Source organism: Gymnoscopelus microlampas (assembly GCF_963454915.1).
Source record: "Gymnoscopelus microlampas genome assembly, chromosome: 19".
NCBI classification, from domain to species: Eukaryota; Metazoa; Chordata; class Actinopteri; order Myctophiformes; family Myctophidae; genus Gymnoscopelus; species Gymnoscopelus microlampas.
This window is the reverse complement of record NC_139956.1, coordinates 21761564-21780132: the sequence shown is the minus strand read 5'-3', so window position 1 is coordinate 21780132 and position 18569 is coordinate 21761564. Positions and strand designations below refer to the sequence as shown.

The window sequence follows — 18569 nt, the reverse complement described above, 5'->3', positions numbered from 1 at the left end:
CCCCATTTCCAATCAATATGATGAATTAAGTTTAACTGCCTAGACATACAGTAGGAGACTATAGAGTTGGTGGAACCTGCCACCTTTTTATGCTTGTTGTATGTATTTATGCTTTATGTTTCCTGCTTATCCGTACCTACAGTACATCCCAACATAGTGAACATGATCAAAGGTGAAAATACACAAAATGCCCACAATTTTGTGCAAAATGCAATTCCATTTGTGATGACAGATATTCACTTTAAAAAAAAAAAACAATGACAGTTAGATCCCAGGTACTCAAAAAAGTATCATCAGTAGTCGATGTAGATTTCCAGCTGGCTTCCACTTCTGTGTGACTCTCCTTGATGAAGGCCTCACTGGAGTCATACACTTTACTCGTCAGTTGCATGTTGCGCATGTGCACGGCTCTCCAGTCCACCACGGCCACAGGCAGCCTCTGGGGTTTAGGACCCATAAAGGGATTTGTACAGAGGGTGCAGGAGTCGTTCTGCTGCTGCCAGGTGTCCATGTCGATGACGTAGGCCTGTTTGCGTTCCATGGTGACCACATGAAAGCCCTTGCTGGCCAGATTGGTGCCGGGTGCCTCCTTTAATAGCAGCTTTGCACTGGTCTGCATGGCCTTTGGTGCAGGCGAGCTGGGCAGTGGGTGGCCACACTGCCAGCAACAGCCACAGTGCAGCAAGCATCATGTACTGTACAACCCTATGGAGAAAAGGTTGTTGAGTACCAAAGTTTGTTATTTTTAGAATTATTATTTTATTACTTAGGCACTTCAGGGTGTCATAAATACAGCCCAAGGAATCATTGTATGCCCTCTTCCATATCTCGAGGACGTCTGCAAGAAACATAGTTTCAGAAGAGCCAAAAGGATTCCTCATCCCACATCATCCCACGCAGCAGGTCACTACCTTCTTTGAACTGCTGCCCCCAGGGATGTGCTTTAGGCCAAAACAAACAGACTAAAAAATAGTTTCTACCCCAGAGCTGTTATTGCACAAACCTGAAAACATTTATTTTTACCTGACTTGGTTCAATATGATAATGAGGTGAAGTGCAATACACGCATAGCCTGTGCAATATATATATATATATATATATATATATATATATATATATATATATATATATATATATATATACACAGTGGGTGACCATTGACTTTGTCGCTTTTCATAAGAGAATCACTTCACTCATTTGCCTCACCCGCTTTGCAGTAAATTTAAGTTCCAAATACTACCACAAGGTGCCGCTTTGGAGTCACTTTTTTTGTGACAGAGAGACAGACAGACAGACAGACATACAGACAGACAGACAGACAGACAGACAGATAGATGTCTTATATTATTATTAATAATAATAATAATAACTAGCAATAATTACGTGTGCTTAGAGCGTTTAAATTGGGTTTTCTGTTCAGCGTCGGGCAGTCAGGAACGCATCTCTGTCATTTTAAAATGTTCAGACACACATTGGTTTCTGTCTGTCTGTCTGTCTGTCTGTCTGTCTGTCTGTCTGTCTGTCTGTCTGTCTGTCTCAAAAGTCCGTGGAGAGAGACAGACAGACAGACGTCTTATATGTTTTTTTTTTCTCGCATCAATTTCTGTATAGTAGGATTCTACCTCTTTCCTCTATAAATGTAATAGTGCAGTTAGTGTAGCGGTTAAAACTGAAGTCTGGTGATTTTACGACCCGGGTTCGAATCCCACGCTATGAACATGTTGACTTGTTATTTTTACTTTTACTTCTACTCCACTACATCTCAGAGGAAAATATTGTACTTTTACTCCACTACCATTATTTGAACGCTTTAGTTACTAGTTACTTTGCAGATATAAATCATTACATTATAAAACATACATTATTTGCCCTATTTCACATAGTCTATTTGAAAATGGCTGATCTACAAGCTCACAACGCATTGCGACGCATTGTGAGCTTGTAGATCAGCTATTTTCAAACATTTCAGTACTTTAAGTGTATTTGCCAATACTTTTGTACTTTTACTTTGATTGAACTCAAGTAACATTTTGAGTTCATCCATGACCGTAACAGACGACCGTCATGTGATCCATGGCCAACAGCGAGGCGTTTGTTTTCATTCTTATAAGACCGCGTGGCTCATTTATATGCACGTGAAAGTAACTAAGCGGAAAGTAACTAAGTACATTTACTCCATGTCCACTTGTTGCTGACGGTGGTAGTGTAGGAGCAGCGCTGTAAAAGCCCCAAGCGTCATCGGTGCAGGAAAGATGCGTATTTGGTTGTACACACGGAGACGCAAGGGTGGCGTTTTCAGTCGGAATTCAAATCATGATGCAACACTTTGTGAGCTTGTAGATCGGCTATTTTCGCTACTTTTATGGGACACTGTTACAACAAAGTAGAATTCATTTGTGAAGAAAGAAAAACCCATTAACAGTTGAAAATAGCCTACACCAGAGGTTTTCAACCAGTGGTCCGGGGACCACCAGTGGTCCTTGAGGGGGTTCCAGGGGGTCCCCAGCCAAATTAATAGTTAGCAACCAAATTGACCCTTATGTGTCTGTAACTCTTAATGTACAAATGGAACCAAATGGACCCGTCAGGGTCCATTTGGTTCCATTTGTACACTCTCAGAGTTAAATGAACACTGATGATGATGATACAGTGTAGATTGGGACGCCCAAGAAATCTAAATGGTTGAGTCCCTGGCATATCTTTTCAAATAGGGGTCCCTGGGCTAATATGTGTCAATTTGGGGGTCCTGATGGGAATAAGGTTGAAAACCACTGGCCTACACCATTTCTGCCCATCTAACTTCATGTAGGCGCATTAAAAATATCAAAATTGGCCGCTCTGAATTTGTATCTGAACAAATACTTTGATAGAAGAGATAGGCCTACAGAGGTACTGTAGGGGGAGGGGGAACCTGATAGCAGAGTTCCTCACTTGGCTTATTTGGAATAGGCTGCATTTCATTAACATAACCGGTTTGGCAAGAGACTGGGCCAGTGTTGTAGGCTAGTGCTAATTTTGGAAGTGGGGGAGCGCGGTTCTTGAGCGGATTGGAGTTTTTTTGTTGTTACTTTATTTCGGTTTTAGGGTTAAGCTCTGATCCACCCGTCCCCCCCTCCCACGAAAGCCCCCCGACCCCCCGCACGCAACCACTCCGCTGCACTGCGCCAGGCCGCGCTGCGCTAAAACGCACTGTCTGTGCCTGTGGTGGCCAACTGAAAGCTATAATAACATAGTAGTATGACAAGGGTGCAATTATATTCAATGATATTCAATTGTTTTGTGGAAAACACATGGCTCATCATGCTTAATTAAAGAGAGACTCACTTGCCTTTTCTTAGTGCTTTTCATTGTTTGGACCGCAGAAATTGTAAACATTTAGCCAATATTCGATCATCATTAAATAACAGACAGTGAACTGGTTGGTGACAGCATGTCATGGATAGCACATTAATTCTTAAACAATATTGAGGAGGAAATAAGTATAAACGAGGAAATAAAATAAAACAAACCAAAAAGACGCCAATAACCCCTGTCTTATAAAAACTGCCAAAATGGGTCGGGGTTATCTGACATGACAGGCTGTGCCACTTTGGTTTTTGTGCTTTCTGCCGTGCGATGTGCTCGCAGCCAAGTCTTGACATAAGGCTCTGGATTCCAGGACCTGAGCGGAGGTCCATGAGCGGAGGTCCATGCTGTCTAATAAACATCAGAGCCGACACACGTTCTGTATGCAGTCGCGAACGGAGTGATGTTATTATGAGGTTCAATGTTCATAAAATGCTTCACAGATGATCCGATCATCTTTATTTTTAAATTGATGATGAAAGCCGCACACGCAAAATGGGGGTCCCCAATATGGTTATTTTGGGGGGTCATGGCCTGAAAAAAATTGAGAACCCCTACTTTGATGCATCTCTCTCTCTCTCTCTCTCTCTCTCTCTGAGAGACCTTGTCTTTGTACAGAGAGAGAGAGAGCGCATCTGGATAAAAAAAGAGACTTTGTCTTTGTATAGAGAGAGAGAGAGATAATTAACATAACCGGTTTAGCGATGAATAGACTGGACAAAGAGCACATGTCGTTGAAGAGTTTTTTGGTTTGCAGTTTACTTAAGTAAAAATAGCAATACTGCAATGTAGAAGTAGCCTACTCTGTTACGAGTACCTAAAGTATATATAGTAGGCCTATATTATATTAATTTCTCTCTCTCTCTCTCTCTCTCTCTCTCTCTCTCTCTCTCTCTCTCTCTCTCTCTCTCTCTCTCTCTCTCTCTCTCTCTCTCTCTCTCAAAAATAGACTAAAATGTTAGAAAATAGAGTTGCATCGCGACTCTTTGTGAGCTTGTAGATCAGCTTTTTTTTTGCCTATTTAATAGCCACGCTGAAATTGCATCTGAACAAATAGCCTGCCTTGATAGACCCCCCCCCCCCCGCTCAAAGAAAGAGACACACGGCATAAGTGCACACACAGAAAGCACAGAACGTATGACCCCAGTACATATTATATATATATATATATATATATATATATATATATATATATATATATATATATATATATATATATATATATATATATATATATATATATATATATATATAGTGCCACTGAACCACCACCACCACAGAAATACAATTTGTCAATTCAAATGAGCTATTGGCAAGAGAAAAAAATACGTTTATTTTCCCGTCTCGTTTTATCAATTAAGACGTTAAAATTAAACTAATGTTAAGCGCAGCATCATGCTATCTAACTTTATTTGCTTAATATTTTGCTTAATATAAATGTCACATCTTGTACTGTAAGCAACAGACAGGATCTTTCTCTGTCTTTCTAGGAAAAACAGTGCCTAAAAACCCCAAAACAAACAATTTTGCTATTCAAATGAGCTATTGGCATGATAAAACATACGTTTACATTTTCCAAAGCAAGTGTCAAAACATAATACAAAAGTGTAAAGTAATGTATGTACAGTTTGGAGAGGATATACAGTAACTAGTAACAAATATATTCTTGCTGTCTGCTGTGGGCTGTAGGCAGCTGTAGGCAGTAGACCGCTGCTGCCCCTAGTGGCACAGAGTGGAAATCATACATGCCCTGCATGAAACGCATGAGAAGAATGAAAAAAAACGACAAAGTCAATGGTCACCCACTATATATATACATTTCTAAACCCAAAACCCCCAAAAAAACCCTGCCACTGTGTGGGACTAAACACAAAAACAACATATCAATGTCACTAACAAGACACGCCACAACGTGCAGAATTACTACGCGCAGTCTGTAGGCCACTTCATACTGCTCAGCACACATCTGCCCCCTCGCAGCATAATTAATTGCGGCCAACACAAACTCACAACATTACAGTCGGCCATGTTGTTCCTTAGCGTCATCGCCGACCACCGCCCAACGAGACCCAAGTGAGGTCAGACAACACACTCCATATTTGGGCATAGCTCCATTGGGAACATCTCCTATTATGGCTTTATATAACCGCCCAACGAGACCCAAGTGAGGTCAGACAACACACTCCATATTTGGGCATAGCTCCATTGGGAACATCTCCTATTATGGCTTTATATATTATAGAGACCAACAAACACAAAGCCCCGCGCAGCGGCTAGGGGGGAGGGGCGCGCAGCGCCCCGACCCTCTAGTATATATATCTTGCACCTATAATTGACGGCCAAACTCATGGGGCTACACATGTGTGTGTGCGCGGTCTCCACGCACACACATGGCCCAACTAACTCCACATTTTACCCCAAAATTCCTCAATATTCTGCCTCTGAACCGGCTGCTTCCCATACCGTTACTCTACTTCCATGATGTACAATAAATATGAAACGCATTATGCCCCAATACTATGCAAATCTCTTCCCCAGCGCGAAATTCACTTCCGGGTGCTTATTTTGGTCTGACATCAGAGAACCCACATATTTGGGCATAACTGATATAGGCAGCTCCATATATGGAGATGTCTGACACTATCTGACATCACCATAATGACAGGGGCACAGCCATCACGGTCCCATATTTGGGCATAACTGATATTAGGCAGCTCCATATATGGAGATGTCTGACACTATCTGACATCACCATAATGACAGGGGCACAGCCATCACTATAAAGGACCTGGATGCCCTGGCCAATGCCAGTGTCCTCAGCGACGCTACCAATGCCACACACGTCCACGTGTTGTTGCCCAAATGCAGCCGCAAACGCTCTTCAATGTCACAAATACTCTCAACCACAAACTGCATACCACAACATCCCGGCTAATTCCTTTTTGCCCACACACAACTGTCTCCACTTCTCAGCTAACCGCAGTGACAGCAACCGCGCCAGCAGAAGGACAACTCGCTCCTTACAGACGCCCCCCGCCAAAAGTAAGTGCTTTGATTTACCCCATAATCCCTCCAATGCATTCTATCACCCAATCTCTCACATTCCTTTTCCTTACATCTACACAGAATATTACAATTACTATGTTACGCACACATTTCACAACTGCCTAATCATGCATGCTGTCCATCTCTCTCTTCGCAGAACGCCGCTATGAGGACCATCAATACACAACACACTCTCATCCATCACAAAGGACAAAACCAAAGGATAAACACTTCAGAAGAGCGTGGACACAGCCACAACAACTCACAGAAATAGTTGCCTTTCCCACACCTGCAATGGATTGTATCTGCACTTCATGCAAGGCCGTCATGTTCCCCTGGGAAACATCAAAACTTCTGGAGGACGACCACAAGGACTCCATGCCTGTGGAATTCCTCAATTCACTGACACCCTCTGGAATGCCTGATCATAACCTCAAGTTGAAAGTAGGAGCCCCAGTCATGCTGCTGAGAAACCTGCAAGCAGGTCCCGACCGCACTCTCAAGAATGGCACCAGAATGGTGGTACTGCAGATGATGGACAAAATCATTGAGTGTGAGATTGCAGCTGGCACAAACAGGGGTGAAAAAATCTTCCTCCCAAGGATACCTCACTATGACAGAGATGAGGAGCTTCCCTTCACCTTCATCAGACGACAGTTCCCTATCCGCTTAGCTTTCTCTGTTACCATCAATAAGGGGCAGGGGCAAGAGAACGAACGAGTTGGCATCTACTTGCCTCAACCTGTGTTCGCTCATGGCCAACTCTACACAGCCTTCTCCAGGGGAAAGAGAGCCAGCGCCGTCAAAGTTTTCATTGTGAACAATGATGAGGGAATTACTGACAACGTTGTTTATCCCGAACTCTTTTATTAATCCAAACATGCTCATTCAAACACTTTGCATGTGCTGCTACTCCCTGATTGCATAGTGACAAATGACCTTCATTCTTCAACATAATTGCCATTGCCTTTGTTTGTATTCTCCCCCCAATGCAACATACTGTACACCTGCTCCTGATTAATGCTTCACTGTTAATGTTATTCTGGATGTCATTTCATTTCACTGCTATTTTGCCTTTCTCACATTTACATGTTGCCACCAACACTGTCCGACATCACACCATGCCAATAAACCATGCTATCTAACAAACAATGCAATCTCATTTCAATCAACAACAACCCGCCTACATTCATACCCAATACTTCTCTTGCCTCAATCACATTACTCAACACTACTACTTCCTTGCACACTACATGTACACACCTACACAGTGCGACGTCGCGCGGACGCTAGATGTGAGGGCCGCGCAGCGGCCCGAACTTCTAGTATATATAAACTATGAAAACAACACCATATTATGGTGTTGTTTTCATAGTTTTTAAATTTGTATGTTTTAACTGTGTTTTTGCTATGTTTTTATAAGGAGCTTTTTTTTACGTCTGAGAGCTGCTTCTACTTCAATTTCGTTGTACTTGTGCAATGACGATAAAAAGTCTGATTTCTCGTGTAGCCAGAAGATCAGAGATGTATGCTTACGGATGAAATCTAAATACAATCTAGGGGCTAGAACTGGATGGAAACCAACAGGAATTGGGAAAAAAATAACTGCCTTGCAGAACCAATGCAAAGACTTCAGGTCGGTCCTTCATATTGGGATTGTGATATGATTCGTCTTCAAGGGTGCAGGTTTGCATTTGATATTCTTCACTCTTGTTACTGTAATTCAGTAGCTTTTACATGTACTTCATTTTGTGCACTCTAAAATCAGTAATTCTACTTTCACTCATGAAGAAACATTGTGTGATTTAATTACTCACCTGACTGCAGTTAGCCTGTACTTGCTTGAGGTTGTGTCTCCTTTCTAATGGAGAAGTACTCCTTTTACATACAGTATGTCACCATCTTAGTGAATGTCAGGCTCTTATACCAGGCCGCATCACTGCCTAGTCAGGGAAATGTACTGACCTCAACCACAAAGCAATGTGAGATTAAGTTCAGCAAATCTGAAAATATAAGATTCTAGCCATCCCAACCACACAGACTTTTACAGATGCTACCAAGGGGCTTGTGGCTTCGTAGCCACTTGCAGTAGATTGCTAAATAGCTTCTTCACCCGGACATCAGACATATGAACGATCTGGTCGATCTTGTCTGGGCGAAAAGAAAAATAAGCTTGGGAACCACAAAATCAATATAGGTTTATTTTATCATTATTTTAATGCTGCTACAATGTCTGAGGAACCAGAACAAAATGATGTTATGTACCTACATAAGATATAAGAATAAAGAAACCTTGAATCTTAAAAGTAACAAATATTGACAACCTTCCAAGTCCAAACTCACAGCACAAATTAAATTAATTTCATGGTTGGGATGAATTCTAAAATAGTTCTCAATATGGCTATTATAAAACCTAGAACTAGTTCTACCATATCCACTTTGGAGGGTTATTCCTGGTTTAAACCGTTTGCGAACATGATCATGTTAGAGACCCACACAAATGGAACTAAAATGCATTTGTTTTCAAACCTGAGAAAAATCTGTATGAGAAACAATAGCATGTCACCTACGTACCACATAGGATGGTGTGAAGGGTGGGTTCAGTGTCAAATAAGGTGCTACATTTTGCAGCTGTGTGCGTGCATCACCATGCTTGCACAAAAACAGGATAGAAACTTCTAATTGGCTTCTATTGTATCTTCTAATGCCCCATAGCTGCTAGCATTTCTTGTTGTCTACTTTGCCAGATGCCAGTTATACTATGCAGATGTTGGTTACTTGTTCACACATGCTATGCGTGTTATTTAGATAGACATAAATACTGTTGTGTTCGCTTGCTAGGTTTGATGTTTACCTGGTATCCTATATAATATTTTGTACAACTTAACTGTTTTCTTTGCACTCGACCATTTACCCTGTCATGTGTTTTTGCAGAGTTCTGAGTCTGAATATGGATACTATATAAATCCCAGAACTGACCCAAATAAATGTAGCCTAATTCCACTCTAAATGTTCTACCATATCCACATTGGAGGGTTATTCCTGAATTAATGTATAAACCATTTCTGAAACTGGCCGTTTGATCATGTTAAAGACCCAAGCAAATGGAACTGAAATGTCTGCTTTGGGTACAAACAGACATCTCCGTTTGCTGGCGGAAAACGGGTCGCTACGAAACGGAAGCTCTTGTTCCGGATCCGGCAATTTTGTTATGTATACAAATGTGTTGCGGAAACCGGATGTGCTTTTTCCGGACCGGATCGCGTCCGTTTTATCCGTTTTTTTTTAACATGGGAGTGGATGGGACTTCCGGCCGTTCGTTCCGTCGCGAACGGACATGTCTATTTGTACCCTTTGCAAGCAACAGTACCGACCCCCCCCCCCCCCCCCTGCAACAAACCAGTCAATCTTTAACCACTTCCTGTTGCCTATTTTTTGAAAGGTGCAAGAGCAGCTTGGTATGAAAAGGGTAGTGCACGCACATCCGTGGCCCAGGTGCTAGACAACCAAAGTATCATGAAAAAAAGAATAGAGCCTGCACACTGGTAAAGTTGCAAAAAGCTCCACTTGGTAATTTATTGCTCGTCAACGTTTCGGCCTGTTCAGACCTTCATCAGGACATATATAATGGAAAAGGGCATACACACGTTTATACAGGGTACCACTATGCAATGATAGGCTCACCCCAATAGGGTAAGTGAGGTCACAGTCAACTCAATCAGGAGGTTGGCTAATGCATAAAGTCAAGAATATCTGGAAATAAACCGTGTGCACCCATCCCAGGATCCAAACTAGCAATAAACAAATATACATTTAAAGTTTCCCAAGATTAATACATTTAATTATCTAACTATATAAATGGCGAGCAACTTCTGCACCCTCGGTGGTGACACCCCACAGCTCTGTTATCGGATAAACAACGCACCGCCAGACCACATGTCGCCTACTGACTCGCCACGGCGGCCGCACTGAATTTACGCCTCGCGTAGGGGACATCTCACTGTTCACTACACCTTTTCCACCGCGCAACATAATTAATTCTACTCACCAAATGTCGGACAAAACGGAAGGGGAGGCAGCTTCGTACCGTTTACCGTGCGCACGACCTCATCACCACAACAGCAGGCAGCCGCTGCGGGGGTTTTTTCCTTTTTTTCCACACTTTTTTTTTGGTCACCATTTTCTCCAGGCACCATTTCTGGTGTAACGTCGGGTGTTTGTTTTCACCAGCCAATCACCTTTCACGTTGCCACGTCCGTTGCCACGTCGCGCTGACGTACGCTAAACAAGCGCTGCCGTGCGCACAATGCAAACGAGCCCAAAGGCGCGCAAAAATAAGCCGACCATTGCTTAGACACAAAGTCAGACCTGGCAACGCAGCCTACGCCAATCATGTGTGAGAGATCTACAAGCTATGGGGCAGAGACGCCACCGTATCTTAGCAACAACTACAGCGCTCACTCTCATTGGTCGTGTCACGCTAAGAGCAGTCTCCAGACAATGGCATCGCAGACAGCTTGCTGTTACTGCTGTAGCCATCACAGGCAGTTGCAGCACGACGGACAGGGCGCTGTGATAGCTGCCATGTCGCTAACGCTAACCTGGTTGTCATGCCTGCAGCGGCTGTGCAATCACTTTGTCAACAATGCACGTTCGTGTGGTGAATGTCTATATTGCTGCTCAGTTCGTCCATTGTAGATGGTGTATGTTTGTGTGTGTCTTCTGGAGAACTATGTAGCTCCACAGCAACTACAGTACTCACTACACGTACTCACAACAACACCAGGCGGCCGCCATCTTGCAGAAAGGGCTGCCATTCGCCAGCTTTCAGAAAAACAAGCAACCACCTTCATATTTTTTTTTTTTTTTTTTTTTTTTTCCTTTTGGAAATTTTCATCCCACGATTTCCGCGCGGACCACCAGGGGGTCCGCGGACCCCCTGGTGGTCCGCGAAACATACAAAATATAATTTCTTCTACTTATTTTTCATCATTTTGTAACTTTTACATTACACTTTCTTACAATTTTTTTTCTTTTTTTTCCCTTTTTGCAAATGTTACTTAGACAATTTGTCTACCCCCATATACACACGCCCACGCGGGCCCCGTGCGCGTACATGCCTGTAACAGCCATAATCCCCATCTATACTGCCCACTCTGTGCTGCAGCTACACGGATACAGACACAGGGACACGGAGGGACCAACAAACGCAAAGCCCCGTGCGCGGCTGGGGTTGAGGGGGGCGTAGCCCCCCGAAACTCTAGTAAATATATATAATAGGTACTCAAAAGACAAAAGGGGGGGGAGACACAGTGACATGCTACAGTATAGGACATGAAATGTTTTTTGTTTAAACAGGGTCTAAATAATAGGGGGATCACCACTAGGATCCCTCAACATAAGTCTCATAATAATCTCTTGGAAGATAAACAAAACAACGTCAGCTCTAAGAGTGTACTCTATTACAGGTGTCCTGTATGAAAACACTAACAGACAGAAACAAGTAAAAGGCCAAACGATTGTATAACGGAACAAGAGAACAACTGATACAGGCCAAGGCTCAAGATAAACCTGAAAGGTCCCAATTATTCACAAAACCATGTCCTATACTGCTGCACCAGGAGGAAGGAAATCCTGTCACCATCACCCTATGGAAGACATAGGGTGCACATTGGGCTCACTAGCAGCATCAAGAGCAGCTAGACCATGCAGATGTAAGTTGGTTACTTGTCAATAAATGTTATATTATTTACATATAGATATATGACATATAGGGACGGCCATAGCTGAATGGGTTGTGAGCCCGCCTAGGAGGCCCTGGAGGTCCCAGATACGATTTCCAGCCCCCAGCAATGTGTCGAAATGTCCCTGAGCAAGACACTTAACACCTAACAGCCCCCCCCCCCCCCCCCCCCCCATATGATAGGTATAAAAATACATACTTTTAGCTTGTCCACAAATGCTGTATGTTACTGTATGCTATTTAGAATACATGTTAATTAGAAAGATACTCGGTTTGATGTTTACCTGGTGTCCCAGACAGATAGTTGTTGACTCTGGTTCATGTAATTTACTCTGATCTTGCACTTTGTAAGTTGCTCTGGATGAGAGTGTCTGCTAAATAACTAATTGTAACCACTGAATATAAACATGTGACTTAATTTATTACAGTGAACCTTACTCACTTACTACTTTGCATCTGTATCAGTTATAGATTGGTCTCCTCTCCTCTTCCTGAAGGGAAGGTGGTATGAGGGGGGAGGAAAGGAGGAGAGATGGATGGAGTATGAGTGAGGGAATAGAAGCAAAGGGGCTGAGGGATGAGGAGTGGGCGATGTGACTGATTCATGGTTCCAGAGGCCAGAGAAGGACCCTGAGAATTTGGCTAAGGGTCCGTTGAGTGTGACATCCAACTAGCTTGAGCATCTTTGGGTGAGTCCTGTTATACTTAAAGGACCACTTCACCCGTTTTCAACCTCATCTTCATAAAATTGGTCTTCACTAATGACCATTATAAGATGGCGCAATTTCCATCTCATTCTGTGGCCCATTGGTGGGCCATGGACAGTTCATAAACCTGCCTACCAGTGACATCATTGATGGGGATTCCAAGCTAACAGAAACTACAGCCTTTCTCTTCCTGGAAATTTAGCATGCTGAAATAGACGCCATTGTTCTTGCATTTGAAATTGTCAAACCAGTCTACCGATGATGTCACTGGTAGGCAGGTTTCTTATAAACTGTCCACGGCCCTCCTCTGAGACTCAGTGGGTATACAGACAGAAATAGTGCCATCTTATAATGGGCATTAGTGAGGACCAATTATATGAAGATATGGTTGAAAATAGGTGAAGTGGTCCTTTAATTTAGGGAATGTGAAATGGCCACCTTCATGTTATATATATTACCCTTGATGGAAAATCTCAAAACTAAAATTGATAGGTAATCAATGCTGTCAGAAACTGGTTGCGTTCATTTATGTGCGTGAGTGTGATTCTCTCACACAATGAGAGTGAATGGAACCACTACTGGTTCCTCACTCACAGCACAGAAGCAACAGATAAAGATGACTACTGTACATCATGGACTGATACTGTAGCTACCTGTCTAACCCAGGGTTCTACCTAAGGTTTTTACCCTTACAGTACGTGTCTTTCTATACCTGTACTATTGTCTATCTCATCTTGTTTTAATTTACTTTATTAGGTGTTATAGATATCTTACTGTATAATAATTATTGTTAGCACAGTCATCGGAGCGTACCACACCAACATTCTGCTGCGAGTACCTGTATGCATGAGTGACAAATAAAACCTCTTGAATCTTGAATCAACGTTAATTAAAAGCATCAGGAATGGTCATTTGATAAGGATGTCCTCTACCATGACCACTCGCTGCACCCTGAACACCTCCCTTCCAGCTCCTCCCCCCACTCTCTCTTGCTCCCTCCTTCCTTCCCTCTCTCATCGATCCCTTACCGGGAAAGAGAGAGGAAAAGCATGTGCTTGCACACCATGTTGTCCTGCTGCATGTTGAATCTGTTGCTGTCACTGCTGATCTGTTTGGTGAACCCCGCGACCGCCAGCGTTGACCCCTCTTCTTTCAGGGACTGTGACCACTTCCTGTACCGCCAACAGGCTCCGACGGGTATCAGGATCCCAGGGCTTAGGAGCATCTGCCAGCGCTATGGCAACAAACCACGCTATGCCACCTTGTACGACAGCGCCCACAGGGTGCCCCTGTACTCGGCCTACACGTTCAAGGGCTCCACAGGGGACACCATAGACGGCCTGCCTTGGATGCATGAACCACAGGTATATGCGTGTTTCTGTCTGTGTCAATGGTCAGGCTGTGCCTCTGCTACGGGTCAGTGGAAAAGACTGCTAATGACAGCTTTGCATGGAGGCTCAATGACACTTTGACTATGACTACTACTGCTAGGATCTTAATAGCTGTGGTGTTTACACTGCCTATGTAAAGAATAGACTCCATTGTGTGTGGTAGATAGAGCTCTACATTTAGTTTAGTCAAATCACAATGTCAGTGATGTTCCTTTTCCCACTCTTGGGTCTATTTTGATCAATAACACCCTCCATCACTGTTGCCTCCTCCAGTTATCCAGTGGCTCTGCTGTAGGTGACATGCAGACCTTCCCCACGGCAGCTGTGCCGCTGCAGAGCTTGGAGGAGAGCCAGGCGGTGCTGGCCGATTATTCAAATGCAGTCTCTAACCAGCGGGGCCAGCTGAACCCAGACCAGCATCAGTTGAGCCCGGAGGACAAGGCCTCTACCTACACCCTGACCAACGTGGTGCCTCTGGCCAGCGAATTCCTACATTCTCACTGGCTGCCGTTCTTAAACCACATCCGCCTGCGGCTCAATAACTACTGCAGAGGCACAGCGTACATCGTCACAGGAATGACCACCATGGGTCAGATGATACGCAGAGACAATGTTGACCGATTGTCTGTGCCAAAGCACCTTTGGTCGGCCTACTGTTGTCCCAAGTTTGACCCTTCCACACCGTACGAGCTCCGGTACAAGTTCCCATCATATGCAGCGTATGGCCTTAACGATGTCACAGACAACACAGTAACAGAGACATCGACAAAGGTCATCGAGGCGCTGGTGAAGAAAGAAATGGGGGTTGATCAAAACTTTCAACTGTTTGATGGAAACTGTGCTCCTGAGGTGTGAATTGTCAGTCTAGATGTATGGTAAGGTGTAGATGTGTGGTGAGGTGATAACAACAACAGGAAGACAGATCTGACTTGTTAGAGTAGATGTATGGTGAGATGTAGATATGGTGAGGTGAGGTGATAACCACAGCAAGACAGATGAATTTTTAGAGTGTAGGCGTAGCCACAGGAAGACAGACAGTGGTAGGGTAAGCACGTACACATTTTCCATGACTTGATGCAATGCTGTTTATGTGATTGCTCAACAGTAAAGTTGAAAATAATTTTATGTTTAACAGAGTGTCCTTTTTGTAATGAGGTCAGTAATTGTATCTATAGAACATGCATTTGTGAATCAATAAACTTCCTTGGGAATGGCATGGAATTTCTAACTATTCGCTATAAGTGGACGATAAGATTTAAAAAATAATTTATATACTTCGGGTATAGGTTATTTAAATGATAAATCATCATGGACTATCACTGTTGTCCACATCCCATCATTGTCGTACTTCCTCCCCACTTCCTTGTCTCGACTGTAATATATATATAGATATATATAGATATATATATATAATTTTAAATTTTATATACATAAAATTATATATAGGCCTACATACACGCACTAACACACACACACACACACATATATATATATATATATATATATATATATATACATGGTTGAGGTCTTGAGATATCTGTAGCCCTTTCGTCTCTGTGAGCGGAGGGGGCGGAACAGACTATTGCTGGGGTGGGAAACGTTCTTGATAATACTAAGGGCCTTAGACTGACAGCGTTGTTTGTAGATAGACTCGATTGATGGTAAGGAAGAGCCTATGATACGCTGAGCAATTTTCACCACCCACAATGTGTGTGTTAGTGTGTGTGTGTGTGTGTGTGTGTGTGTGTGTGTGCGTGCGTGCGTGCGTGCGTGCGTGCGTGCGTGCGTGCGTGCGTGTTAGCAGAATTTCTCCAAAGTGTCCCACACTTACAAAGCATAGAGCAGGCAGCTTTGTCTGTGCAGCCACTATAACAGTTTAACATCAATGAACTTTTCTATTCTCTGTCCCCTGCCTGGCTTTGCTCTTTTATGAAGCAGCATGCTGATTCAATATGCAATATGAAGCCTTGCTATTGGCTGTATCTATCTTGTACCCAGAGCTTCCAGGCAGAAGGATGCATGGGGAGATCTGGTGACGTTGAGGAGTGACTGGACAATGCTACAAGTTCTGTTTATTGACCAATCATTAGAAAAGGGGGAAATGCAACAGGCTGTTTAAATTGTCCAATCACAAGAGGCGTAATGCAATAGGCCAGAAATAAGTGGGATGCACCATTGAGCTATATGGGCTCCACAGGGCTGAAATGACTTCCATTATTTTATTTCCAGTTATAGCCAGTGCTTGTCAATGCAAAGTTGTCAGGGTGTGGCTGTATGGTTGTTCAGGAAACCAATGGTGAGTGAGTGGACCAGCTGAGGTGTGTAGCAAGGATTTGCATACTGGGTCCCGATTAGACAGAGCAGATATTCAATACAAATGCTGTGTGAGCATTTGAGACATAGAAGCAAATGTAGAAATACATTGAATTATACAAAGAGCACCACCAAGATAGACAAGAAGCTTCAAGAACATCTCTGTTGTTTTGGACACACATTCGGGATTCAATTGCAGTAACCTCTTGACGGTGAGACCATCCTCATTATCTCAACCCATGGCCTACTCATTCTGGACACAGGCAATTGTACTGCTGGTCATCATGATAACAGCAGTAGTGCAGGGAACGGCGGAGAAAGTGCTGTCCCCCGAGTGTAGAGAGTTTGTCTACATGGGAGCCCCGCCATCAGGGCTGGATCACCATTCACTGCGCTCCATCTGTCAGCGTTACAACAACAAGGCACGTTATGTGACACTGTACAACACTGTGGACCGTGTCCCTGTCTACTCTGCCTACACCTTCAAGCGCTCGGACGGGGAGAAGCGAGTGGATGTCCCCTGGATGTATGAGCCTCAGGTAAAACAAATATGATGCTAGAAAAAAGCTTAAGGTACACATGTTTGCCAAAGGTTGTAGGCCTAATACTGTAACTCTCAGAGGGCATACAGTACGTTTTCATCGTTGTATTGCAAATTGGCAGGGTCCCAATTTTTTTTCAATTATGTTGGGCCCACTGTATACAATACATGGGCCCTATATAATATCAGGTCCTTAGTGATGACCATTGCCATTGATCTATCTATCTATCTGTCTCTCCTGCACAGCTATCCACCTCCTCAGATACAGGCGAGATGCAGCCATTTCCACGCGGCTACACGCACATGAACTTTGAAGACACCCAGGCAGTCCTAGACGACTATGCAAACGCCATCCTCTATGAACGTGGCAGCCTCAACCCAGACGAACACCAGGCTGAGCCTGATGACAAGGCGTCGACTTACACCCTGACCAATGTTGTCCCTTTGGTCCATGAGTTTTGTGCCGGCGCCTGGAAGGCACAGGAGCACGTGATTCGCAAGCGGTTGAACAATTACTGCCGTGGGACGGCCTATGTGGTCTCAGGAATCACCACCTCAGGTAAAATGATCCACCGGCAGAACATCAAGCGTGTGGCGGTGCCCACCTACGTGTGGTCAGCTTACTGCTGTACAAACTATGACCACAATGCGCCCTATGATGAGCGGTACAAGTTCCCAGCCTTCGCACACTACGGCCTGAACGAGAAGGAGAACAATCAGGTGCTGGAAGTCTCCATCCAGAAGCTGGAGGAGTTCCTCAAGAAGAACACCTTTGTGGAGAAAAACTTTCAGATCTTCATGGATGACTGTGTACCACCATCATCCATCAGTGTAGGCCATTAATCACTTAAACCCATTATACATTATTAAGCAGAGTACCCCAGGGGTCTATCCTTTGCCCTCTCATTTTCTCCCTCTATACACCAAATCTCTTTGCCAATTCTCGCTGAATGTTTGCCTATTATGACATGCCCAGTTTAGGGATGCTAGGGGTCAAGTGGTTAAGTAATGTGCAGAGCTTCAGAATATCTCTCAGCTATGTGTCATGTGTGTGTCATGTCATGTTATGATCTGTAATCATGAATCTATGAATAAACTTTGAGTTGAGTTGAAGACAACAAAATTATCAGAGTTAACTGCTGCTTGCCTTGCCTCATCTGCAGTAATAAAAAGCTGATTTACTCATCCCTGTAATTGTGTATTTTTTCATTCTATTCAATCTAGAGCTGACCAATGCAGGAATGTTGGGTGTGATACAGATGTCAATATTTGGAGTAAAATAAATTCTGATGAAAATACAATATATATATCCAATACATGTATACCAATATTGTTTTTATTTATTATTATTATCACATTGATTGATTGATTGATGTACTTTATTTAGTAAGACATGAGAACAACAGTACATGGAAGTACAAATTCACAATACAAGGTCTACTAAACTGGAAGACTCATAAAAGCACAGAGCTTGTTTCAAATGA

General features: G+C 43.3%; 2 protein-coding genes across 2 annotated transcripts; both read left to right on the top strand.

Annotated features, from left to right (window-relative positions):
- Positions 1–13886: 13886 nt before the first annotated feature.
- Positions 13887–15338, top strand: LOC311034888 (endonuclease domain-containing 1 protein-like). The gene is made up of 2 exons (XM_084042919.1): positions 13887–14204; positions 14505–15338. The coding sequence occupies exons 1-2, from the start codon at positions 13890–13892 to the stop codon at positions 15084–15086; spliced, it is 897 nt and encodes a 298-aa protein (XP_083899045.1). The 5' UTR covers positions 13887–13889; the 3' UTR covers positions 15087–15338.
- Positions 15339–16603: 1265 nt separating this feature from the next.
- LOC311034789 (endonuclease domain-containing 1 protein-like) lies at positions 16604–18270 on the top strand. Its single transcript, XM_084042771.1, has 2 exons — positions 16604–17083; positions 17332–18270. The coding sequence occupies exons 1-2, from the start codon at positions 16784–16786 to the stop codon at positions 17926–17928; spliced, it is 897 nt and encodes a 298-aa protein (XP_083898897.1). The 5' UTR covers positions 16604–16783; the 3' UTR covers positions 17929–18270.
- The last annotated feature ends 299 nt before the right edge of the window (positions 18271–18569 follow it).